General features: G+C 42.9%; 1 protein-coding gene across 1 annotated transcript in view; it reads left to right on the top strand.

Annotated features, from left to right (window-relative positions):
• LHFPL4 (LHFPL tetraspan subfamily member 4) overlaps positions 1 to 21,001 on the top strand; it is a 30,582-nt gene extending 9,581 nt beyond the window's left edge. Inside the window, exons 2-3 of the mRNA XM_072598572.1 lie at positions 17,056 to 17,292; positions 20,490 to 21,001. Coding sequence (XP_072454673.1) covers positions 17,056 to 17,292; positions 20,490 to 20,590 — 338 coding nt within the window. The 3' untranslated portion in view covers positions 20,591 to 21,001. The remainder of the gene's footprint in view (positions 1 to 17,055; positions 17,293 to 20,489) is intronic.
• The last annotated feature ends 603 nt before the right edge of the window (positions 21,002 to 21,604 follow it).

The following is a 21,604-nucleotide window of genomic DNA, read 5'->3' on the forward strand; positions in this document are numbered from 1 at the left end:
GGCCATAAACATGGAACCTTCCATCTGCTTAGCTCAACCATCCCCATAGTTTAGAATAAGAGTTTTCAGTTGGTCTTCATCAGTTATGAAATGGGATGCACAGAGAGGATTTGCAGACGAACCTTTACAGTATAATAATAGTCCTTTACATCTGTCTAGTATTTTAAACTTTGCCAGAACATTGTCCCATTCATTCTAGATACCATTTGATTCACACTCTGAGCGTAGTCTGTGTCTTAGTTTCTTTCTCTCTTAAAATGGGGGTAGATCAGTCTAGAGAATATCTAAGATCCCTTCTAACTTTAAATCTGAGAAAGATTCTTTAATCATATTATTTTCATTTGATAGATGAGGAAATAAAGGCCCAGTGACTTTACCTAAATATATCCAGGTGCTGTGACAAGGTCACAAATTAGTAGTTGGTGCAAGATGAGAACCTAGGTCCTTAGGTTTATAATCCAGGGTTCTTTCTGTCACTAGACTCTGAAAAAACAAAATCCAAAGGAAAAATTCAAGCATCGTTGGACAGCAACCAGCTAGGTTAAATTAGGACTGGTCAGGGCAAGGAATTTAATTAAGCAGAAGGAATCTGCCAGGTTTTGCTGTGTGAGTATGAGAGGAAGCTCTCTCTCACATATATACATGTATATATGTGATTTCTATGAGTTTCACGTGGAGAAATACTGCCCAGAATCTGGGAATTCTGCAGATGGAGGAAGGAGCAGATTGGTAAATGGGTCTAGAGAGGTGACTTGAGTCAGAGGTCTAATAAGGGTAACAAAGGAGTTCACAAGAACCAAACTGTGGAAGAGTTTTTTTTAACTCTTGTTCTCAGAATCAGGTTGTTTGCTCCATGCCCTGGTTTTGTGCTCCCTTATGTGTGGGGGCAGGCAAGGGCTTATAAATGTTCTTATAGTCAGCTTTAATTACACTGGTGGCATCTGGGGAATGGAGAGGTCATGACTTGATAGGAAGAAGTGGGAAGGAGACATCAGGACTGGAGCAGACTAAGTGGAGGCTCTTGAGAGCCAGGTTTGTTTGGGGGAGAAGGAGCAAGTAGGTTTGGTAGGAGCAGAGACTGGAAGTGGAGTTTGGTTGAGTCATGAGTGCTCTTGGGTAGTGAGTGAGAATGAGGGAAAATTGGTGTAGGATCCTTGGAGCCTAGCCTAAGGAGTTTAGATTTGACAGGAAAAGTAGCTGAGGATTGCCCAAGTTCCAGAGGAATCACATAAACAAAAGGATATTTAAAGAATATTGACTCTGACTGCAGTGTGGAGTGAATTGGAGGTAGGGGAGGCCAGAGGCAGGGAGGTCAGCTCAGAGCCTGATGAAATAATATAGCCATGAGCTGCTTCAGGCTTTGGGCAGGGTGCTCACAGCCAGCCAGATGTTTGAATGGTGGTCACTTTAGATCTTTAAAGCAATGTTTCCCATAATTCCTAACTCTCAGTAATTCTCTATGTAGCTATACATTCTCATTTTATTTGTTTGGGTTTGTTTGATTTCAGATTTGTTTTGGGATTTCATTCATTCAATGAATATTATTGAGCATTTATACGTGCCTGTCCTTCGCACTGTGGTAAGTGCTACTGGGTATGCAGTTCATTTCCCCCCAGAATCTTAAGAATTGGAAAGGATCAGATATCATTCAGTTCAACTTGTATCTGGTCAAGAATTCCCTCTATGACAACATTCATAATAAGTGGCCATCTAAACTTTTCTCAAAGACCTCTGGTGATGAAGAGAGCCTATTCAACTTTTTGGACAGCTCCCTTTGTTAGGATGTTTTTTTCCTCTCCTGACATTAAGCCTAAATGTGACCTTTTATCATTTACAACCAGTGTTCCTGGTTCCTCCCTTTGGTATTAAACTGTACAAATCCAGTCTCTACGCCACATGACAGCTCTTCAAATATATCTGTCTCCCCCATCCCCAACCAAATCTTTTCTTCTCTAGGTGAAACATTCCCTGCTTTTTTTAACTGATCCTCATAGGGCATGATCACTAGGTCATTCTCCTTTGGGCACTCTCCAACTTATTCAATGTCCATTCTAAAATGTAATACTCAGAATTCAACACAATAAACCACATGCAGTATAACCAATTTTGATACAGTGAGCCCGTCACATCCCTAGTCTTGGATGTTATACTTTTCTTAATGTAGTCTAAGATTGCTCTTTTTTTATGGGGGGGTGGGAAGTCTAGGGCTATTGCATCACGTTGTTGATTCATAATGGGCTTACTGTCTTCTAAAACCTTTAGATCTTTTTCAGATGAAGTGCTATCTAGCCATGCTTCTCCTGTCTTTTTCTTTTTAGCCCAAGTGTAAGACTTCACAGGAATCTTTATTAAATCTTATTAGATTTGACCCAACATGCTAGCCTGTCAATTTTTTTCAGATCCTGATTATCATACAGCATGTTATCTATCTCTCTTAGCTTTCTATCATATTAAAATTTCATAGGCAGGCCACCTATTCCTTTATGCAAGTCATTTGTAACATGATTAAGTACAGATTCTGGAGCATTCAACTAGCTTACTCTTTGGGTCTGATCATTTGATCATTTAGAGATCGACCTATTTGTACTTTTTTTCTGGCTTATATCCTATCCACAAGGAAAATAGGAAAGATTTTTTTCAAATGTTCCACTAAAATCTAAATTAATTATATCTACAGAACTCCTTTAATCTATCAGATTATAGTAATTCTTTCCCAAGAGACTTACTAATCATACCTTTAGTAACCATTCTAGAATTTTGAATGAATAGAAGTAAAGCTCACTGTTTTGTAGTTTACAGATTCCTCTCTCTCCTCTCTCTCTCTGTCTCTCTCTCTCTGTTTCTGTCTCTCTCTCTGTCTCTCCCTCCTCTCTCTCTTTCTGTCTCTCTGTCTCTCTCTCTCCTCTCTTTCTCTCTCTCTTTTCCTCCACCCCCACCAAATTGTGAAAGTATTTGTCTTTTTCCATTCTTGCATCTAGAGGACCTCTCTCATTCTCTGTGACTCACTGGTGGTGGCTGAGAAATCATGCCTTGCAGTGATTATACCAGTTCTTTCTATAGTTCATCTGGTCTTGGGGCCTTAAAATGATCAGGGCAGTGAAGTGTTCTTTGAAGAACCTTCCTACTTATCTTGATTTTCACTGCCTTGTTAAGTATTTTTTTCAGTCCTTTTCAAGTATAAGAGTAGGAGAAGGTAAACCTAGCTAATTATCTGACCCCACTTAAAGTAACTAACAAAATGCTATGTTCTGATTCCTTAACTAAGTGATAATCAATCAGAAGAGGGAACTAGGGTGAACAAGGCCTGACTATCTCCCTGGAAGTAGGTTTGAATTGGTTATGGAAACTTGGTCCTATTCTGTGGGTCATCTAGAAACTAGTGAGCGAGCTTGGAATCAAGAGACTTGATTGTTTGACCACTGAGAGGAGAACAAGTAGTCCCTGAAGAGTAATCACTTGAATGGTGGGAGAGGAGAGCCCCTTGGCTTTGGCCTTTGACTTAGCCTCCACCCCCTTGACTGGAGGAGGACCTAGTGAATTTGGGGGGACCAGAAGGTTTGGAATTTTTAATTAGTGTTCTAGCAGTGTCCCCTGAGACAGTAGTGGTTGGCCACAGGGTTTCCATCAGAAACCAAGGATCGACTGGATGTGATGTTGTCAGGCATGTTCAAGGACTTATAATGAACCCAGGAGAAAAAAACTATGCCATACCTCAGGGTAATATCTTGGAGACTCCATCAAAAGGCCTTTCAAGAGCTGTTCTCCCTTTGCCATCCATGTTCTCTAGTCCTGAGCCCACTTTCTCCTGGACCTCACATGTACTTGTGAGAATGTGTTGTAGAATTTTGGGGTGATATTTTGTACCAATTGTTTCTACTGCTCCACTTTAGTAAATACTATTTTCTAAAAGCTAATTAAATCTGACTGATGAATGGATATAAAGTGATAATCATGGGTGAAAAAAGCATACTGGTGGGGACTCACGAGCTGTAGCATCAGAAAACCATCCTTTATCTCCTCAGCTGCACCTGAGGGAGATGTAGGAGCTGCCTTGTCAGTCCCCCACCTGTCAGTGTGGGTTGGGGGAATACCTCTAGATTCCACCCCTCCATGGGCAAAGTCCATTGTCCTTGGCAGTTGAAACAGAAGCAAAATGAGAAATGATTAACTCCTCTTTTCCATTGCCCATTATCATTGTTGGATTCACCCCTGAACGGTGGTGCTGTCTTTTCTGCAATCCTCCCCTTTCCCTGCTCCATGTTGTCCTTAGCTTTTCAGACTAACTGCTGCTCATTCTGGGCTTTGGAATTCCTGTTGTTCTTCAGAACCATCCTACATAATTCTATCCATCCTTGCTTCTTCTGGGCATGCCTTTTAAAAAATTAAGTTGGGGGAAATGTTCTCTGGGCATTTACACTTTTCTTTTTAAATAACTGCTCCCCTTTTCCTTATTGGAATTCTTTCTCTTTGGATCTTCAAAGCATCATTCTTGATAGCCTCTCATCGCTCTCTGGATGACTTCCTTTATAGCATTTCATTCCGGGAGACCTTGCTTATGTTGTCTTTGAATCCTTCAAAATCTGTTCTCCTCCAATCTAGGGTACATTTCAGACTATATACCTGGCTTCCTCCTCCTTGTCCAACACAAATTTTAAGGGAGAGGGTTCACTTTCCCTACACCCCACCTCAAGTTGCCATCATTTTGATTTCTTTCAGTTCCTCTTAATTGGTGAGAATCATGGACCAGAATTGCAGCCCCTCTTCCAATTAGTTCCTTCATCTTTTGAAGGATGAAATTATCATTAAAACAAGTCAAGAAATGATTAGCTCCTCTGCTTTTGGCAAAATGAGAGTTCCAGCAGATGTATGGGTAATTAAGGTCCCTTATTACCACTACTAATAATAGCTACCATTTATAGGATGCACTTTACAAACATTATCTTACAGTCCTCTGAAGTAAGGACTACAGGTGTTAATTTTCCCATCTTTGAGATGAATGCACTGAGCCTTGGACAGGTAGTCACACCACTAAGAAATGTCAGAGGTGGGATCTGAACACCAGTCTTCCTGACTCCAGGGCCAGCAATTGTATTCAAGTACTATATTACATCTCCATGCTAGTTCTGTGATCTCTTTCCTGAAATCTTCATCTATTTCCTCATTTTGTCCAAGTGGTCTGGAGCACACCTCACTAACCATATTGATTCCCTTTTTTTCTTTTGCCCTTCAGCAAATTTCTCTACTGTGCTTTCTCATCTGGTTCCTGGAGTCCCTCCTGAGTAAAGTGTATCTTTAGGTAACCTTTCCTCATTCTGTCCCTTTTGATCCAATGAGCTCTATTGGATTCTTTTTTCTTTTTTCTACACCTTTCCAGTGTACTTGCCAAGTAAGGCTGGAAAATATTTGTGATGTTTCCTCCTGTTAGAAGATAAGCTCTACTAGGGTAGGGATTGTGGCTTATTTAAACTGTTTCTCTCCCTCCCAAACCCTTGCTCAGTGTTGCTCCTTACTCATAAATTCTTAGTGAATGTTTGTTGAATGAATGAAAACAGTTTATTATTATCATTCAAGAGAACTAAAAATGACAGCTCCTGCCTTTGGTACTGGGGACTATTTTGAATTATGAAAACATGATCTCAGCCCTTGGAAAGTTTAGCTACCCATTGGCCATGAATAATATAACCTCTAACCAGGGGTTCTTAATCTAGAGTCTATGAACTTTTTTAAAAAGAAATATATTGATAACTTTTTCCACTGTCATTGGTGTCCTTTGCAATTCTCTACATTTTATTTTTTCATTTCAAAACATTCTTATGAGAAGGGGTTCATAGGCTTCCCCAGACTGCCCATGTGGCTCATGACACACAATAGGTGAAGAAGCCCTGCCCTGGACTCAATTTCATTCCTTGAAAGTGATGTGATTGAGTTAGGGGTTCTCCAGGGGCCCTTCTAATTTGGGAGGATCAGATAAGATGATAATTGTAAAGTATTTAGCACAGTGCCTGGCATGTATAGCACATAGTAAGTGCTATATAAATGTTAGCTGTTATTAATAGTAATGTCCATATAAAATGGATTTGTGAATACATATATATGTATATATACATACATGTGTGCATTATAGAATAGTACTTTAAGGTTTGCAAAACACTTTCATGTCTATAATTTAATTTTCATAATAACCGAGGGAGAGATGTTTATTTTCATTTTATAGATGAAGAGACTGAAGTTCAGAGAAGGCATAATAATAAAAATGATGGAAATAACATTACTCATACAGTGCTATAAATTTTAAAAATGTTTCTCATGGTTCATTTCCTTTGAGCTTTCCAGCTACCCTGTGAGGGAAATGTGCTCCAGATATTATTATTATTATCATTTCCATAGGATGGCACAGTAGACTAGGGGCTGCTATGGTAGACTCGGTATCAAGAGATTTGAGTTCAAATCCTATATGAGATCCTTTCTGACTGTGTAACTGTGAACAAGTCACTTAGTATCTCAGGACCTCAGTTTGCTCCTATCTAAAATGGGATTAATAATATCTACCTCACAGGATTGTTGGGAGAAATGTGCTTTACAAACCTTAAAGTGTTATACCAGTATGTGTTATTGTTATGATGAAGATCTGAGGCAGGAGGAGCTGGGACTTCAGCTCAGGGCTTTGGACTCCTAGTCTGATGTTCTTTCCACAGCGTCATGTTCCCTGTTTATGGCTTATATCAATGGGATCATAGATTTTGAGCTGGAAGAGATCCTAGAGACCATTAAATCCAATCCCCTCATCTTACAGGTGAGGAAACTGAGGTCCAGAGAGGTTAGGTGACTTGCTCATGGTCATACGGGTGGTAAGTGGTATGTTCCAGGCATACAAAAGGAAAAATAATATTTGAGAACTTTCAGAGAGAGTTAAAGACAAATATTTTTAGTAATAATAAGCACACTCCTCCCTAGGATTGGTCACTCATGCAGCAAAATTTGAATGGCATTAGGAAGACCCTCTTGACCCTAAATACATCCATATCCAACCTATTATAGTGTTTGAAATTTCACCTTTTAAGAGCCATTCCTTTGGATCTAGAAGTCTTCCAGATTCTACTGAGAGGGAACCTTAATCGCTCCAATCAGCCAGGACCTCAGTTGCAGTGATAACTAGCATAGGACAAATGGAGTTTTTAACCAGGGCAAGGATATGTGGGGACATACATCCTCCCCAGCATAAAGCATTACGATTATCTCTGTGGCTTCAGCCCCCAGTCCTTACCACAATAATGGCCCCCTCTAGGGGCTCCCCTTGCCCTCTTCCCTCTTCCCCAGCATTAGAATGAGGGCTGGAAACTATAAGAGATGAACTGCTTTATCTCTTTTTCCATTCTTCCAGAACTGAATTTCTAATTCTGGTTCTACTTAAGTTAGTTAAGGTGAAAGAATTTCTAGTTCTGGTTCAGCTTAATGGGGATTGACATTGGCAATTGGCTGAGAAGAAGATTCCTTGGGAATGAGACACAGTGTAGGTACCAGGATGAGATGAAGTATCAGTAAAGCATGAAAGGTCACAGAAGAAAGAGGTGACAGGGTATTCCATCAAACTGCATAACATCAGAGATGAGTGCAAGGGTAAAGACCATCTAGCCTAACTCCATCCATTTACAGATGAAAAGAGTCAAGCTCAGTGAGGTGACATGATCAAGGTCGCTCAGTTATTGATGGCACCACAGCTAAAATCTGGATCTTCTCATTCTAAACCAATGCTCTTTCCTGACAATAGCCAGCCCCGATTGGTTTCACAAATCTACTGCTCTCAGGAAAAGTGAAGATAGAATATGGGCTGAAGGAAGCGTGTGGGAGCTTGGCACTTTGACAGTGAGTGGCTGGCCTTGGGAGAAATCCTTGAGCTAGGGAGGTCAAGGGATGCAGGCCCCAGCTTGTCTTCCATCTTGGCACTGATTTGACCTGATTCAATTTAATTCAATTTATTAAAGATCTTGGAAAGAGCACTGGACTTGGGAGAAAACTTGGTGCAGTGGAAAGAATGCTGGATTTTAGGTCAGAAGACCTGATTTCTATCATATTTTACTTGGGTGACCTTGGGCAAGTTGCTTGCCCAATGCTGGGACTCAGTAAAATGAGGGAGTTGCTCTCTGACCTCTAAGATCCCTTTCATCTTGAAGTCTTGAAATCAGAAGTCCTGGGTTGGAGTCCTAGCTTTGTCCCTGACTGACTGTGTGATTTTAGCAGTTTCTTTATCTATCCAAGACACATGAGAATCCCTGCGCTAACTGTCAGAGTCTTGACATGCAGATGAAATTATGTTGATGTAGCTTGGGATAGTGAATAGATCCCCTGGAAGGAAATTCAGTCTGGAGTCAGAAGGCCTGAGCTGAACTCCCAGCTCAGATACTTGTACCAACTGTGTGAATCTTGGTCAAGTCATTTTACTTCCTTGGGCCTCAGTTTCCTCATCTGTAAAAGGAGGGGGTCACACTCAATGGTTTCTGAGGTCTCTTCTATCTTTGCATCTAGGATCCAATATAAGCGTAAGATATTTGAAAATAGGAAGACCTATAGAAATGGAAAATACTGTTATCATCCTTTCTTATTTGGTGATGTTAAAGGACTAGGTGACTTTCTTTTGGGTAGGTGACATGGAGAAGGGCAGGTGAAGACCCTCACATGGGCCTGGGAACATGCTAGGCTTGGAAAAGTAATAGATAACATTTATAGATCACTTTCACATTTGCAAAGAGTGTTTTCCATGTCATCTTGTTTGATCCTCACAACCACCATGGGAGGTGGGTGCTAGTATTATTATCTCCATTTTACAGATTAGGAAACTGAGGCTGAGAGGCTAAGTTACTCGACCAGGGTCTCACAGCTATTAAGTATCTGAGGCAGGGTTTGAACTTACATCTTCCTGCCTCCAAGCCCAGTGAAAGATAAGGGGTTGTCTTTTTTTTGAAACTTAACCTTGGGATTCAGACAAGGAAGTGATTTTCTTCTTTAGCTGTGTCATTCCTAACTCATGGACTAGATCACAGAACTACAGATCTGAAAGGGACCCCAGGGGCCATCTAGTCCAACCTGACCAAGAATCCCTTCATCAACATCTTCAGCATATGATCCTCCAGCCTCCACTTGAAGACCTCCCATGAGGGGTAATCCACTACCTCTCAAGATGGAGCATTCTACTTTTGCATAATGCTAACTATGAGGATTTTTGTTTCTATCAAGCCAAAATCTTCCCATCATTGTTTCTAGTTCTGCCTCCAAGGGTCAAACAAAACAAGAATTGATTGACACCTTGATGGATTTCTCATGAGTGTAGACCTAGTTCTATCTCAGGGTATCAGATTCTTCCCCCTCTTCTGCCCTAACACACAACTCATCCCTCTGGTTTGCTTTTTGAGCAAATCCGGGCTGTGTGTATATGTATGTGTATGCGTATGTGTAGGGTGAGTGGGTGCTGTAGTTAAGATGGCAAGAATATCAATCCATCACTGGAGGCACAAGTCAATACATGTCTAACATCAAGTCCAGGTGTAGTAACGTTCTCATTAGTCATTCCATCAAGCTGACACTCAAAGCCTTTCATGGTCTGGTTCCAACCTAACTTCTTAGCCCTGTTTCCCCCTATTCTCCTTCAATTTCATTGTTTTTCACATATACTCATTCTACCTAGGATTTTGCATATGCTATTCATTCATTCACTTGTTCACAGAGTTACAGCAGTTAGGCTTCAGCATCACCACCTTAGAAAAAACCTAGTCCAACTTCTGTTACTGATAAGGAGATAGGGTTTAGAAACGGGACGTGCATTGCTTAAAGTCACACTGGCTGCAAATAACAGCCCAGAATTCTAACTTGGGCGATCAGACTTCAAATCTAAGACTTTTTAACTTATTTTGTTTGATTTAAATCAATGAAAAGTCCACCTTCTCTTCCCTCCCCCATATTGAGAAAATAAAACAAAAAAAACCTTCTGTTACAAACGTGTGATTGAGCAAAACAAATTCTGCATTCCGTGTCCAGTGGTCTTTCAGAGATAACATGCTAATGAATGCAGTAAACATTGATTGAAAGTCTGCTGTGTGCATTACTTGAACACAGGTTAAAGATGAATTTCATAAGGACAAAATGGAGCATGGCTAGACAGAAGTTCATCTAAAAAAACATGGGGGTCTTGGATGGCAAGGTCATCCACTATGTGTCAGTGGTATGAACTGGTGACTAAGAAAGTATATATAATTTTAGATTACATTAAGAGAGGCAGAAAGTCTGGGATTCAGGAGGGGCTACCTACCCAACTGTCCTGTGCTCTGTCAAGTCACAGCTGGAGTGTTGTGTTCAATTCTGGGTACTAAGGACATTAATAAGATTGGGAATGTCCACCTAAAGTGGGGAGGAGGTCCGCCAGGTTGGTGAACAATCTCAAATTCATGCCATCTGGGGTCCGGCTGAAGAAATGGAGAATATTTAGCCCAGAGAAGATAACATCAGAGAGGACATGATAGCTGGTCTTCAAGTTTTTGAAGGAATGACACACAGAAGATTGAAATTTATTATATCTGGCTTCACAAGGAAAAAATAGGAGCAATGGGCAGAAATTGGGGAGGGGTAGATTGAGGCTCAATATAAGGAAAAAACGGCCTAACTACTCACACATGCAAAATTAAATGAACAAAGAACTTTCATTGTCCATACTATGACATACAAGTGAATGACAACCTGTAGAACTCATCCATTTGTGTCTATATCTTGGATGGACAAAGGAGTCAGTCCCAGAATTTAACAGGACTAAGAGAGAGGGCCAGATTGTTTGGGAAATTGCAAAGTTCTTTGAACTATTGCAAATTCCCCTTATAAATAAATATCCATATTTTTAATAGCAATATTTTTTCAGTGATACTGTATGACTACAGATGAAGAGATGGCAAATCTATAGTATACTATATAATATATACTATGCTATTATATATATATCATATAATCTTTCTTCAAATTATCTATTAACTTGTTTACACTTTTTATGTCCTTAGAAGAACATAAGCTTCTTGAGGACAGAGATTGTTTCACTTTTATCTTCATATCCCCATCATCTAGCATAATGCCTGGTACATAGTAGGTATTTAATAAATGCTTGTTGAATCAAGTTGAATATATATATATATAAGTATTAATATAAGGAAATCAATATAGAATATAGCTATATGATGGAAATATAGCTTTTGATATATAATATAGACAAATTATCTAGGTTTTCATATGGGTTGGATAGGTGAAGGAGATTATATGGACATAGACCGGCTATGTGATGGAGAGAAGGATGGAAAGGTAGACTGGGGGCCAGAGGATGAAGGGCCTTGAATGTTAGGCAGCTGGGAGCCATGAAAGGACTTTACTGCTTTCTTGATTGAAACACCTTCCTCTCTCTAACCCTTCTGCTGAAAAAATATTCCTTCTTTAGGGTCCAGTTCTAGTCCAGTTCTAGGAAGCTCCCGTCACCCTCATCAACAACATCACTCATCCAGACACTTACCTTTTTTTCTGTTAGTCTTTACTTGTATCAGGTGCATGAGTCTTGATTTTCTCAACCAGACTGTGAGCTCCTTGAGGGCAGGGACTATGTCCTATACATCTCCTGTCTCTCCTACAGTTCCTGTCAGAGAGCTAGGAATCTAAGAAGTAATTATTGAAGACTTATTGAAACGAATTAACTGAAATTTACAAAAAGACATAGCCCTTGCCTGCTGGGAGATGATCAAGTGCCTATAGGGAAGTAAATGTCTTACCTATTTACCACTGCCAGCAGAACCCTCTACTAGGCACTTAGGGGAGAGATGCCAAATAGAAGGCAAGAAGGGTTTTTAGTCTAAGGAGGAATGGAAGAACAAACATGAAACAAATTGAAGAAGTCTTCTCAGAATTATCAATGAACATACTGCAAATTATTATCACGAATACCTGGGAGAAGGAAAAAATGCTGGATTATGTAGACATGAAAGCATTCATTCATTCATTTAACAGATTCATGACATTTTAGGTATCATCAAGTTCAACCGCTTAATTTTTCAGAAGAAGAAACTGAGGACCAGAGAAGGAAAGTAAGTTTTCTAAGCTTGCCAAATGACCCATTGGTAGAGCTGGTACTAGAAACAGATTTCTGGGGTTCCATTACATCATTCATCCATTTAATAACTATTTATCGAACACTTCCTATATGCAAAACCTGATACTAGGTGCTATGGGGTGGAAAAAGAGAGAACAGAAAAGGCTTGGTTCTTGTAAGGAACTATAATGCAAAAGGGAGATCAGTTACATTATATATGTATATGTATATATATGTGTGTGTGTGTGTCTATGCATATATATGTATATGTCTATATGTATGTGTATATATATACACACATACATATATATGCAAATGTATATGTAAATGCTTTTATATGTGTATATATACACACACATATATACATATTGTTTTTATTGATTGTTTAGACTTGAAGTGATCTAGAAAATGTGGTTAAACATTCACTTGCAATACTTGTTTGTATAAACAATGCACATTTAGGGTTAGGGTTACATGTATATATACATGTATGGGGCATATGTAAACATGTGTGTATACATACATAAACCTGTGTGTATATATGTAATAGACAGTTGTCTTGTATAATTCAAGACCTTAAGGGATGATGGCCATGTGTATAAGACAAAACGCTACAGTAGTTCATCGGACACAGATACAAATCCCCTCTGATTAGAGATGATCAAGGAAGGTTCATTTCAAAGAGGCAGAAGGAAGAGGAAGGAATGAGATGCTACTGTAGTTCATGGGGAGAAGGATGAGAAAGGAAGGAGTTAGGGGGGAACTAAGGAGGGAACAAAAAGGAGCAGGTAGGAGTCCTGGGGATAGGACATGATCTGATGAACCAGGGACACGGATGGGGTTCATATCCAGCCTCCCTGTTTGGTGCAACTTGATCAGCCTTTGGACCTTTACTGTCATTGAAGTAGAGGGAGTCCTCAAGGTCTTAGTATAGCTTTGAGCTATTAAAGCTTTAACCATTAACCCCCCTTTATATTTAGGGAGGGCTTCAAAGTCTGCAAACCGGTTTACTTACAGTATTTCATAATGAGATGAGTACTCTAAGTATTCTTATCTCCATTTTACAGGTGAGAAGACAGAGGCTCAGATAGATTCATTGTTTTGCTCATGGCCACACAGCCATTAAATGTCAGAAGTGGCAGTCATCAAAGGTGCCTGTTGCAAGACCCAATTTTGACCTTTATACTGTAGATTTATCCCTGCTCCATTCCTTCCTGCTCCCTTCAAAACTTCTCCATCCCAAGTCTCCTTCCTGGACCTGTTCTCTTCCATAAACTTGCTAATCTGGATGACAGAGTTCATTAGAAAGAGGGTTCATGGATGAATGTGTTGTTCTCCCAGGACTGACCTCCAGCAGGTCACCTCACATTGTTAAGCCTTGGTTTTTACCTCTCGTAAGAGGAGAAAGCTAGATTAGATGTTCTGCAAGGTCCCTTTGAGCCCTGACACTGGATGAGTCTTTGATTTCTTATGCATGTTTTAATGGGGGCTTTCTGATAGCACTGCTGTAACTTGCAGATGAGATTACTAAGAGATGACAACAATTCACCAAGTTTATGTTAAGGATGTGCAAGGCCCCAGGACCTGTCACTAACAAGCTTATAATCTAGTTAAGAGAGATAAGATACACAAATAATTGTCATAGGCAAGATACTGGTTACACTAGATGACCTCTGGATCCCTTTCAACTCTCTGATTCTGAAATTCCTACAACTATTACACAAATAAAACATTACTAACTTTAAAGGAGAGCTCTTAACAAAGTGTTATAAGACTTGGTTGGGGATAGAAGAGTCATTTCCATTTGGGGGTGATCAAAAAAGAATCATGGAGGAGGTGATAACTGACCTGGGTTTTGAAGGAAGGGATTTCAACATGATGACGACAGTCGTTATCACTACCAACAGCAGCGATAGTATCATTTCTATTACCAACATCCTCTCCTGTCACTAGGCAGGACTCCAGCAAAAGGGTCCTAATGGTAGAATGTGTGCCTGTGTTGTGGGGGAGGATTGGGCTTCCCAGGAGAAATCCAATCTCCAAGCCCAGGTCTATTTTGGTCAGGGAGAAGAACCTGCAGATCTGTGATAGAGGACAAGACATGAGCTACAAGGCTATCTGTCCTGGGTGAGCCCCCAGTGGATTGTTTTGGTCTCCAGGAATCTTGGCCTGGCCTGGGTCATCTCAAGTCTGGCAGGTCACCCCAGGGGTCATTGATCAAGGGGAATTGGGGATCTTGTTAGGAACTACAGCTAGACTCCTTCCTCTTTCCATTCATCAGAGGTTCTCTAAACCCAATAGGGAACTTGGGTGTCAGTGTTTATTTCCTGAGGCACTACAGATGAGACAAAGGGAAACAAACACAGATGAGTGGCTGGAGCTAGATAGATAGAGATGATAGATAGAGGAAAGAGAGGGGGAAGGAATGGAGAAAGAGGAGGGGAAGAGGGAGGGAGACAGACAGAAAAACTCATAGAAAGATAGATATATTGCAAAGAAAAAGAGACAAATGATAAGAGAAACTGATTAAAAACAGGGGAAGAGAGAAATATCAAGATATCAGGGGAAGGAAGTGAGAATTCCACTGAGAGACAAGACAGAAAGACAGATAGGAAAAGATTCTGAAGGTAGTGATTTGAGAGGGGGAGGGAGAGGGAGGAGAAGCAGGGTTCAGAGGGAGAGGAGTTGAATGTGGAAGCCCAGCAGCTAGCCGACCAGAGCCAGTGAGCTGGGAGTGAACTGGCAGCTGTTTCCATAGAGATAGGAATTCATTCACTAGGAGAATGATGAGTGACTGCAGCCCCAGCCCTTTACCTCTGGGGCTTAGGGTCCTTTCTTCCTCCTCAGGGTCTTGTTCTTCCCCCATATCCACCCTCTCCCAGCCCACTCCAGCCCCACCCAGCCTAGGCATGGGGGTGTGGAGGATTCAGGAGGAGGGTAAGAGTGGGGATGGATGGATTGAGGAAAGAAGATGAAAAGGGCTGGGGTGTATGGTGTAGAAGGTGGTGTACTTGTATGAGGCCAGCTTTGACTGTCCCCCTTTCCCCAGGATATGTTCTCTCCAAAACCAGAACTTTTCCCTCTCCCCCCATAGGACCTAGTGACCATGGCCTTGAGAATAGGAATGAGGGAGAGCTCAGTGTCCATTCTGGGAAGGGAGGAGAAGCAGTTACAGGGAGAGGAGGCAGTGGACATGCCATGTAGAGAGCTGGAGGAAGGGTGATTGGGAGAGTGGAGGGAGGAAGAGGAGAAACAGGGAAGTATAGGAGAGAGAGGGTGGGACAGAGAAGAGAAGCAGGAAGGGAGGGGAGGGAGAGTATGATCATGAGGAAGAAGGGAACCTGGAAAGAAGCCACTGAGGAAGCAAACATGGCTGCCCCCAACCCACAGCCTATTATCATGAATAGTGGGGGTAAATGCCGGTGGGGTAAAAGGATGCCTCATATGCCTCAGGGGAGGTTGTGGGACTGGAGAAGATATCAGGTGTGGAGCAGAGGTGTGTAAATAATTTGATACTCTTGATATTCTTATTAAAGACCCCTAGTGTAAGCTATAGGGAAAGGAATTTTGTAGGTTGGGGATAATGAGAAGCAACCTTAAAGTCAGCCTGAGTTTGGGGTATCTCCTCTCTCTCCCTTATCTCCAGATGACCAGAGATGCATTTAATGGATGTGCGTGTTCCAGGTGGGGCAATGAATTCTAAGAGGTTAGTGGGGAGTGAAGGGATTCCATAGGCTGCCTTATAGAAAGGAGCCCAGTCCTGGAGCCAAAACCCCATTGATTGTTTCTATAACCTTGGAGATCAGGAGAGCTGTCCTTGGTACTGGCCAGAATCAAAACTGTCTTTCTCTTCCTGCTCCTTTTCCTTCTCCTCCTTCTCTTCCCCATCCCCATCATCTTCATCCTCATTCCCAAAAGTATTTGCAAAGGACTCTTGGTTTTGGGGAGCTTCTATTCTAAGTCAGTGGGGGACACAGAGCCAAAAGGACAGACACAGGAAACTAGGGCTGTGAGTACACAGGCAAGCAGGTTTTAAGTCTCTTACGTACATTTCAGGACAAGGAGATGACTAAGGTCAAATGTTTGGTAGAGAAGAGGGGGAAAGATTCCACAATTAGAGCAGATGGGATGATAGAAGGTTATTAGTTTTTCTCAGGTTAATCCAGAACAATTTCAAGAAACAGGACATTTCAAGAGTCATTTAAATGAGGTGAGGTGAGGTGAGGCTATAAAAAAGGCTTTGCGGGATTAATACAGGTTTCTGATTCTAGTCAGTTAAGAAACATCTGTTAAGTGCTGAATGCATGCCAGTTATTGGGCTAGGTTCTGGGGACACACAAAAAAGACAAAAACATGGTCCCTGCCATCAAGGAGTTCATATCCTAGTGGGAGAAAACATGTAAATAAATAGGTACGTACAAGATGTCTTGTGTGAGTGTCCTCTGTTGCTGAAGACTATGCCATCAGAGAAATAATGACATGACTTGCACTTGACTTTGTTTTGAGTGAGGGAGGGCTGTGCGGGTCACCAACCTCACTTCTCCTCCAGAGCCATCTGAATCCAGTGACCAGATATTCATCAGGATGACTGGAGATGACCCAGGATGAGGCAACTGGGGTTAAGTGACTTGCCCAAGGTCACACAGCTAGTGAGTGTGGAGTGTCTGAGGTGAGATTTGAACTCAGGTCCTCCTGACTCCTGCACTGGTGCTCTATCCACTGCACCACCTAGCTGCCCCAATGTACAAGATACAGCAAGAGTAAATGGAAGAAGGTACCTAGGGAAAGGAATTTAACTGAAAGGAATCATGCCCCCCAGTTTGAAGAGGTTCTAGGGGACTGTCCCCTAAACTCAGGGGAATCTGACCTGTGTATGTAGCAGAGATAATGAATCTCTTTTCTCCCTCCTCCCTGGCTGCCTCGGGGACCTGGTCCTCCCTTTCCTCCAGCTCTGTGCCTGGTCCTGGGCTGTATGATCTTCCCCGATGGCTGGGATGCGGAGACCATCCGGGATATGTGTGGGCAGAAGACAGGGAAGTATTCTCTGGGGGACTGCTCTGTGCGCTGGGCATACATCCTGGCCATCATTGGTATCCTCAATGCCCTCATCCTCTCCTTCCTCGCCTTTGTGCTGGGTAACCGGCAAAACGACTTGCTACAGGACGAACTCAAGACAGAGAGCAAAGGTGAGTGGGGAGGACAGACGGATTGGGGTGATCTCCACTGGCCAAGCTCCTGCCAAGACAGAAGGGCTTCTCTGTAGTCCATGAGCTCTCAGAGCGCTGAATTCTGAGGATGGCTCATAGGATAAAGGGGGGGATATGGGAGGTTGGAGAGCAGGGAACAGACTTGAGCAGGCCCTTCTTGGAGAGCCTGTTTCCCAGCCCAGAGATTCATTTTAGAGAGCAAAAAAATATGTCTCCCTCGGCCTGAGAGTGATAAGACCAGCAGAGCCTTGGATTGCTTGTGTGCTGTAGCCATCTCTGCTCTGAGCGCTTGTCTGAGGGGGCATAGAAGCAGTGCCCTGAAACTGTCTTAGGGTCTGATCCAGAGGTCAGACTGTAATCCTTATAATGGAAATTTTACCATCTTGATTTGCGAGTCAGAAAACCTGGGTTGGGATCTTGGATTGTCCCATTCCCTGTCATGATTGAATCACTTCACAGGATATCTGGAAGGGACTTTGGAAGTCATTCAGTCCAACCCCTTCATTTTGTCAATGAGGAAACATGCACATACAGAGGAGTGATTTGCCCAGTGTCACACAGCGGCTGAGCAGAGATTTGAACCCAAGTCCTCTGACTCCAAACACACCTCTCTTTCCATTGAACCAATGCTGCTGCTGTCTGGGTCCACTTCCTCATCTGCATAGCAGCAATAATACCATTTGCATTATTTATGTCACAGGCTCCAATGAATGGTTGTGGTTGTTTTTTCTGGCCTAGCCATTTCATCAGAGCAGGGAGCTCGATATGAGAGAGCTCCCCCTCCCAAAGCATCTAGAACACCTCTGCGACCCAGAGTCTTCTGGAGTTGTATGGGGACACTGGGAGTCTGGGAGGGGACTTGCTTGAGGTCACATAGTCAGTATTGTCAAAGGCAACACTTGATCCCAGGTCTTTCTGACTCTGAGACCAGCACTCTTATCTACTGCACTATGCAGCTCTTTCAATGTTGGCTTTTAAATGAGATGATATATGGAAGTAAAGAGCTTGATAAACCTGAATGCCAAGAGAAATGGAAGCTATTACTATCATGGGATTTCTTAGACAAGGTCGGTAGGGCCTGTCTCATTCTAATGCAGGACCATCTGGTTGGGGCCATCTTTCAGGAGAAGTCCACAGTCCTTGCAGTCACCCACACCTGAGAGTTCTTTGACTGGCAGCTGAGGCAGAATGACTGAGCTAAACTTATCCTTTGTATGGTCTCTTCTACCATCTTGCCTTTCTTGGCCCACTAAATCTCATCTTCTTCTCCCTTCCTGGCCTCCAAGAGCTTAGCTGCTCTGGCCTCTCCCATAAATCAGCCAAAGTCCAGGTGCTCCCTCCTGGGGCTCTCTCCCTCTCCTGTTCTGTAGCTAGTTTTGTCCCTGGACTCACTTTCCCCTCCCACTTTCCCTTTACTTACCCAATCTGCCTTTCCTTCTCCTAAGTGATCCAGCTACCCCACACAGCTTCAACAGCCCCTAGATGCTCCACCTACCTACTCTGCTCCATAACAGACTTGAAATCATGAGTTGTCTCTACCAAGAACTCCACCAAGCTAACTCTTGATTCTTTGAGCTAACAAGGCAGAAGGGCCATGGACAATCTAAAACCCCAGATAAGAAAAAAAAAATAGATTTGCTTTTGGAACAGAGTGAATTATACCTACTGGACCTTGGAGCATAGAATATAGATCATCAGAGTTGAGAAAGTGCTTAGAGATCAGCCAGTGAATCCAAAGCCCTCATTTTATGGATGAAGTATTAAAACCCAGAGAGGAGAAGTTATTCAAGTCATCCAGTTAATTAGATACTTATTCAGCATGAACCTCACCATTCATTTGCCCTCTACCCTGAGCCTCAACCAAGCCTCTCCTCAGAATCCTTCCAAATTGTTTTCTTTTTTGCAGAAGTAGGGAAGGTTTATTAAATATATTATATGACAAAAATCAGATTTTTTTCCAAAATAATCTTTCACCATTAAATAAATGAAATTCCAAAAGTGTCACAGAAAAACTCTGTCCAGTTACTCAAAGCTACTTCTGCTTATTTCACTATTCCTATAAAATGACAAATTCCCTTGTGAATATTAGAGCACTTAGATATTTCCTCCGGATGGTGGAGGGCAAGGTCTATGTGATGTCCATGCTCTGTACTGGATATTCTTTTTGGATGATAATGGTTGAGGCAGGGGTGTGCTGGTGTTTACAACCAGCTCTTTAACAACAAGCTCTAGGGGGGAAAACCTGTCCATAACACACACTTTTCTGTTTAATCTGCATAATTATTTTCTCCATCACTTTCCTAAGTCCAAACAAGCAACAAAGCAATAAATCAAGGTCTGATTTGTGGTACTTGCTGGTTTCTGAGGTGAAAATGCTTGCGCTGAAGACTCAACATTGGCCTGTCCATTTGACATTGGCTCCGGCACATGTGGGTTGAAGGGGAGGTCACCAGGACAGTCCTGCTTGGGATGGCTTAGAAGAGAATGAATAATGACGTCCTCTGATGTTCACCCCTGAATTGCATGTTCAGGGCCAAAACCAGTCCTGGGAATTTAGAGAAGGGTCCCTTGAGCTTGTGTAAAGGAGCTATGGCCTCAAGGGGAGACCGGCCAAACATACCCTGGGGACCTAAATAGGCCGGAGCCATAGGGCAATGTGACAGAGCTATCTTCATTTCCCCTGTTTTAATCACCAGCCTGCTGTCATAGAGAGACTTCTGGAAAGAGAATCAAAAGACCTGGGTTTAATTACTGGATCTGCTCCTTAATAAACTGTGTGGTCTTGAGTGACTTACCTTCCCACTTCAGACTTCAGTTTCCTCGTCTGTAAAATGAGAATGTTAATTTCGATGACCTCTGAGGGGAATCATTGAACCTGTATTAGAAGTCTGAGAGACAGGATTAGGGATTAGCCCTTCCTTCAGACTGAGGGTTAGGGTTCCAGCACCCACTCTAAGGGTCAAAGGAGGGGAGTTCTTATCCTTCAAGTTCCTAGATCAGGATCTTTTCCGCCATAGTCCTCCCTTCTACGTGTGGGCCCTGAAAGTCTAGCTCATTTGAGAGGTAGGGCTGGGATGGGGTTCAAGAAGTCTTTATCTAACTCTCTCTGTCTTTCTGTCTGTCTCTTTACCTTCTCTTCTCTCTCCCCGCCCTATCCTGACCCCCCTACCTTGCAGATTTTGTTGGCTCTGCGGTAAGTTCTGTGTTACGGCCTGGTGGGGAGGTCCCAGGGTGGGGGGTCCTCCCCTGTCCAGTTTCTCACTCACAGGGACCCTGAAGGGCAGGATCTCAAGCTTCCCTTCCCCATCCCTCCATTTGAACCCCTGGGGCAGACCCTGACATCAGACTACTCTCACACTAGGGCTGCCCTCCTGCTTTTCCCTGCCTACCTCCCAGTCTCTAGTCCTGGCCAAGGGAGCAGATGGGGGTGGCTTCCTGACCTCATACAGGCCTTTCCCTCTGGACCCAGGGAAGGCTTGGGCTCTGGTTCCCAATGACACTGGACTTAAAGAGAACCAGACTTCCCCTGGACTTTTCTGGGTTTCTTTTTCCCTTGTTCCCTCTCACATCACTGAAGGCATCAGGGCCATATTAGACCATATTCCCGGGTCATGAAATTTGCAATCACCCATGATGACTCAGTGACCAAATCTTTTAGTTCCAGATCACAGGGGAAACCCCTCTATCCATCTGGGGTCCCCTTTCCTCTCCCTTCCTGGCACTGGCCCTCTAGGGTCCCCACCCACAACTGCAGGTTCAGTTCTCAGTTTGGGGGCTGCCCCGCCTGGTGCTGACTCCCTCTGTCCTGGCCCCCCTCCAACCCCTCCCAGAACATAACAGAGATGCTGCCACTGGGCCTTGCCCTCTCTGGAGGCCCCGGACTGGACTCTTTCCCGCCTTTTTCGGCCAATGACGGTTCGGTGACGTGCACCTCGAAGCCTCAGATGCTGCCAACTTCCCTCGGGCGGCCTCCCCGAGACCCTGCTCTCCCCAGCCAGCTCACCTAAGATGAAGATGACCTGCCTGGAGGGAGGGATCATGGAGTCCTGGGGTCATTCACCCCCTCCTCTCTGCACCCAACATCCCACTGGCCACTGACCCCACCGCTTTCACTGGGGTCCAGACAATTGCAGCTTTGTGTTGAGACAAAAGGATCAACTGGATGAACTCCCAAGATCCAGAGATGCTGGGGAAAGGTCCTGGACAGCTTTTCCCCCATCTCCCTATGTCCAGGATCCCCCTCCCTCTCTCTTGCCCTTTCATGCTGAACAAGATCGACTACTGGACCTGG

This window comes from Notamacropus eugenii, chromosome 3 (genome assembly GCF_028372415.1).
Source record: "Notamacropus eugenii isolate mMacEug1 chromosome 3, mMacEug1.pri_v2, whole genome shotgun sequence".
Lineage (NCBI taxonomy): Eukaryota > Metazoa > Chordata > Mammalia > Diprotodontia > Macropodidae > Notamacropus > Notamacropus eugenii.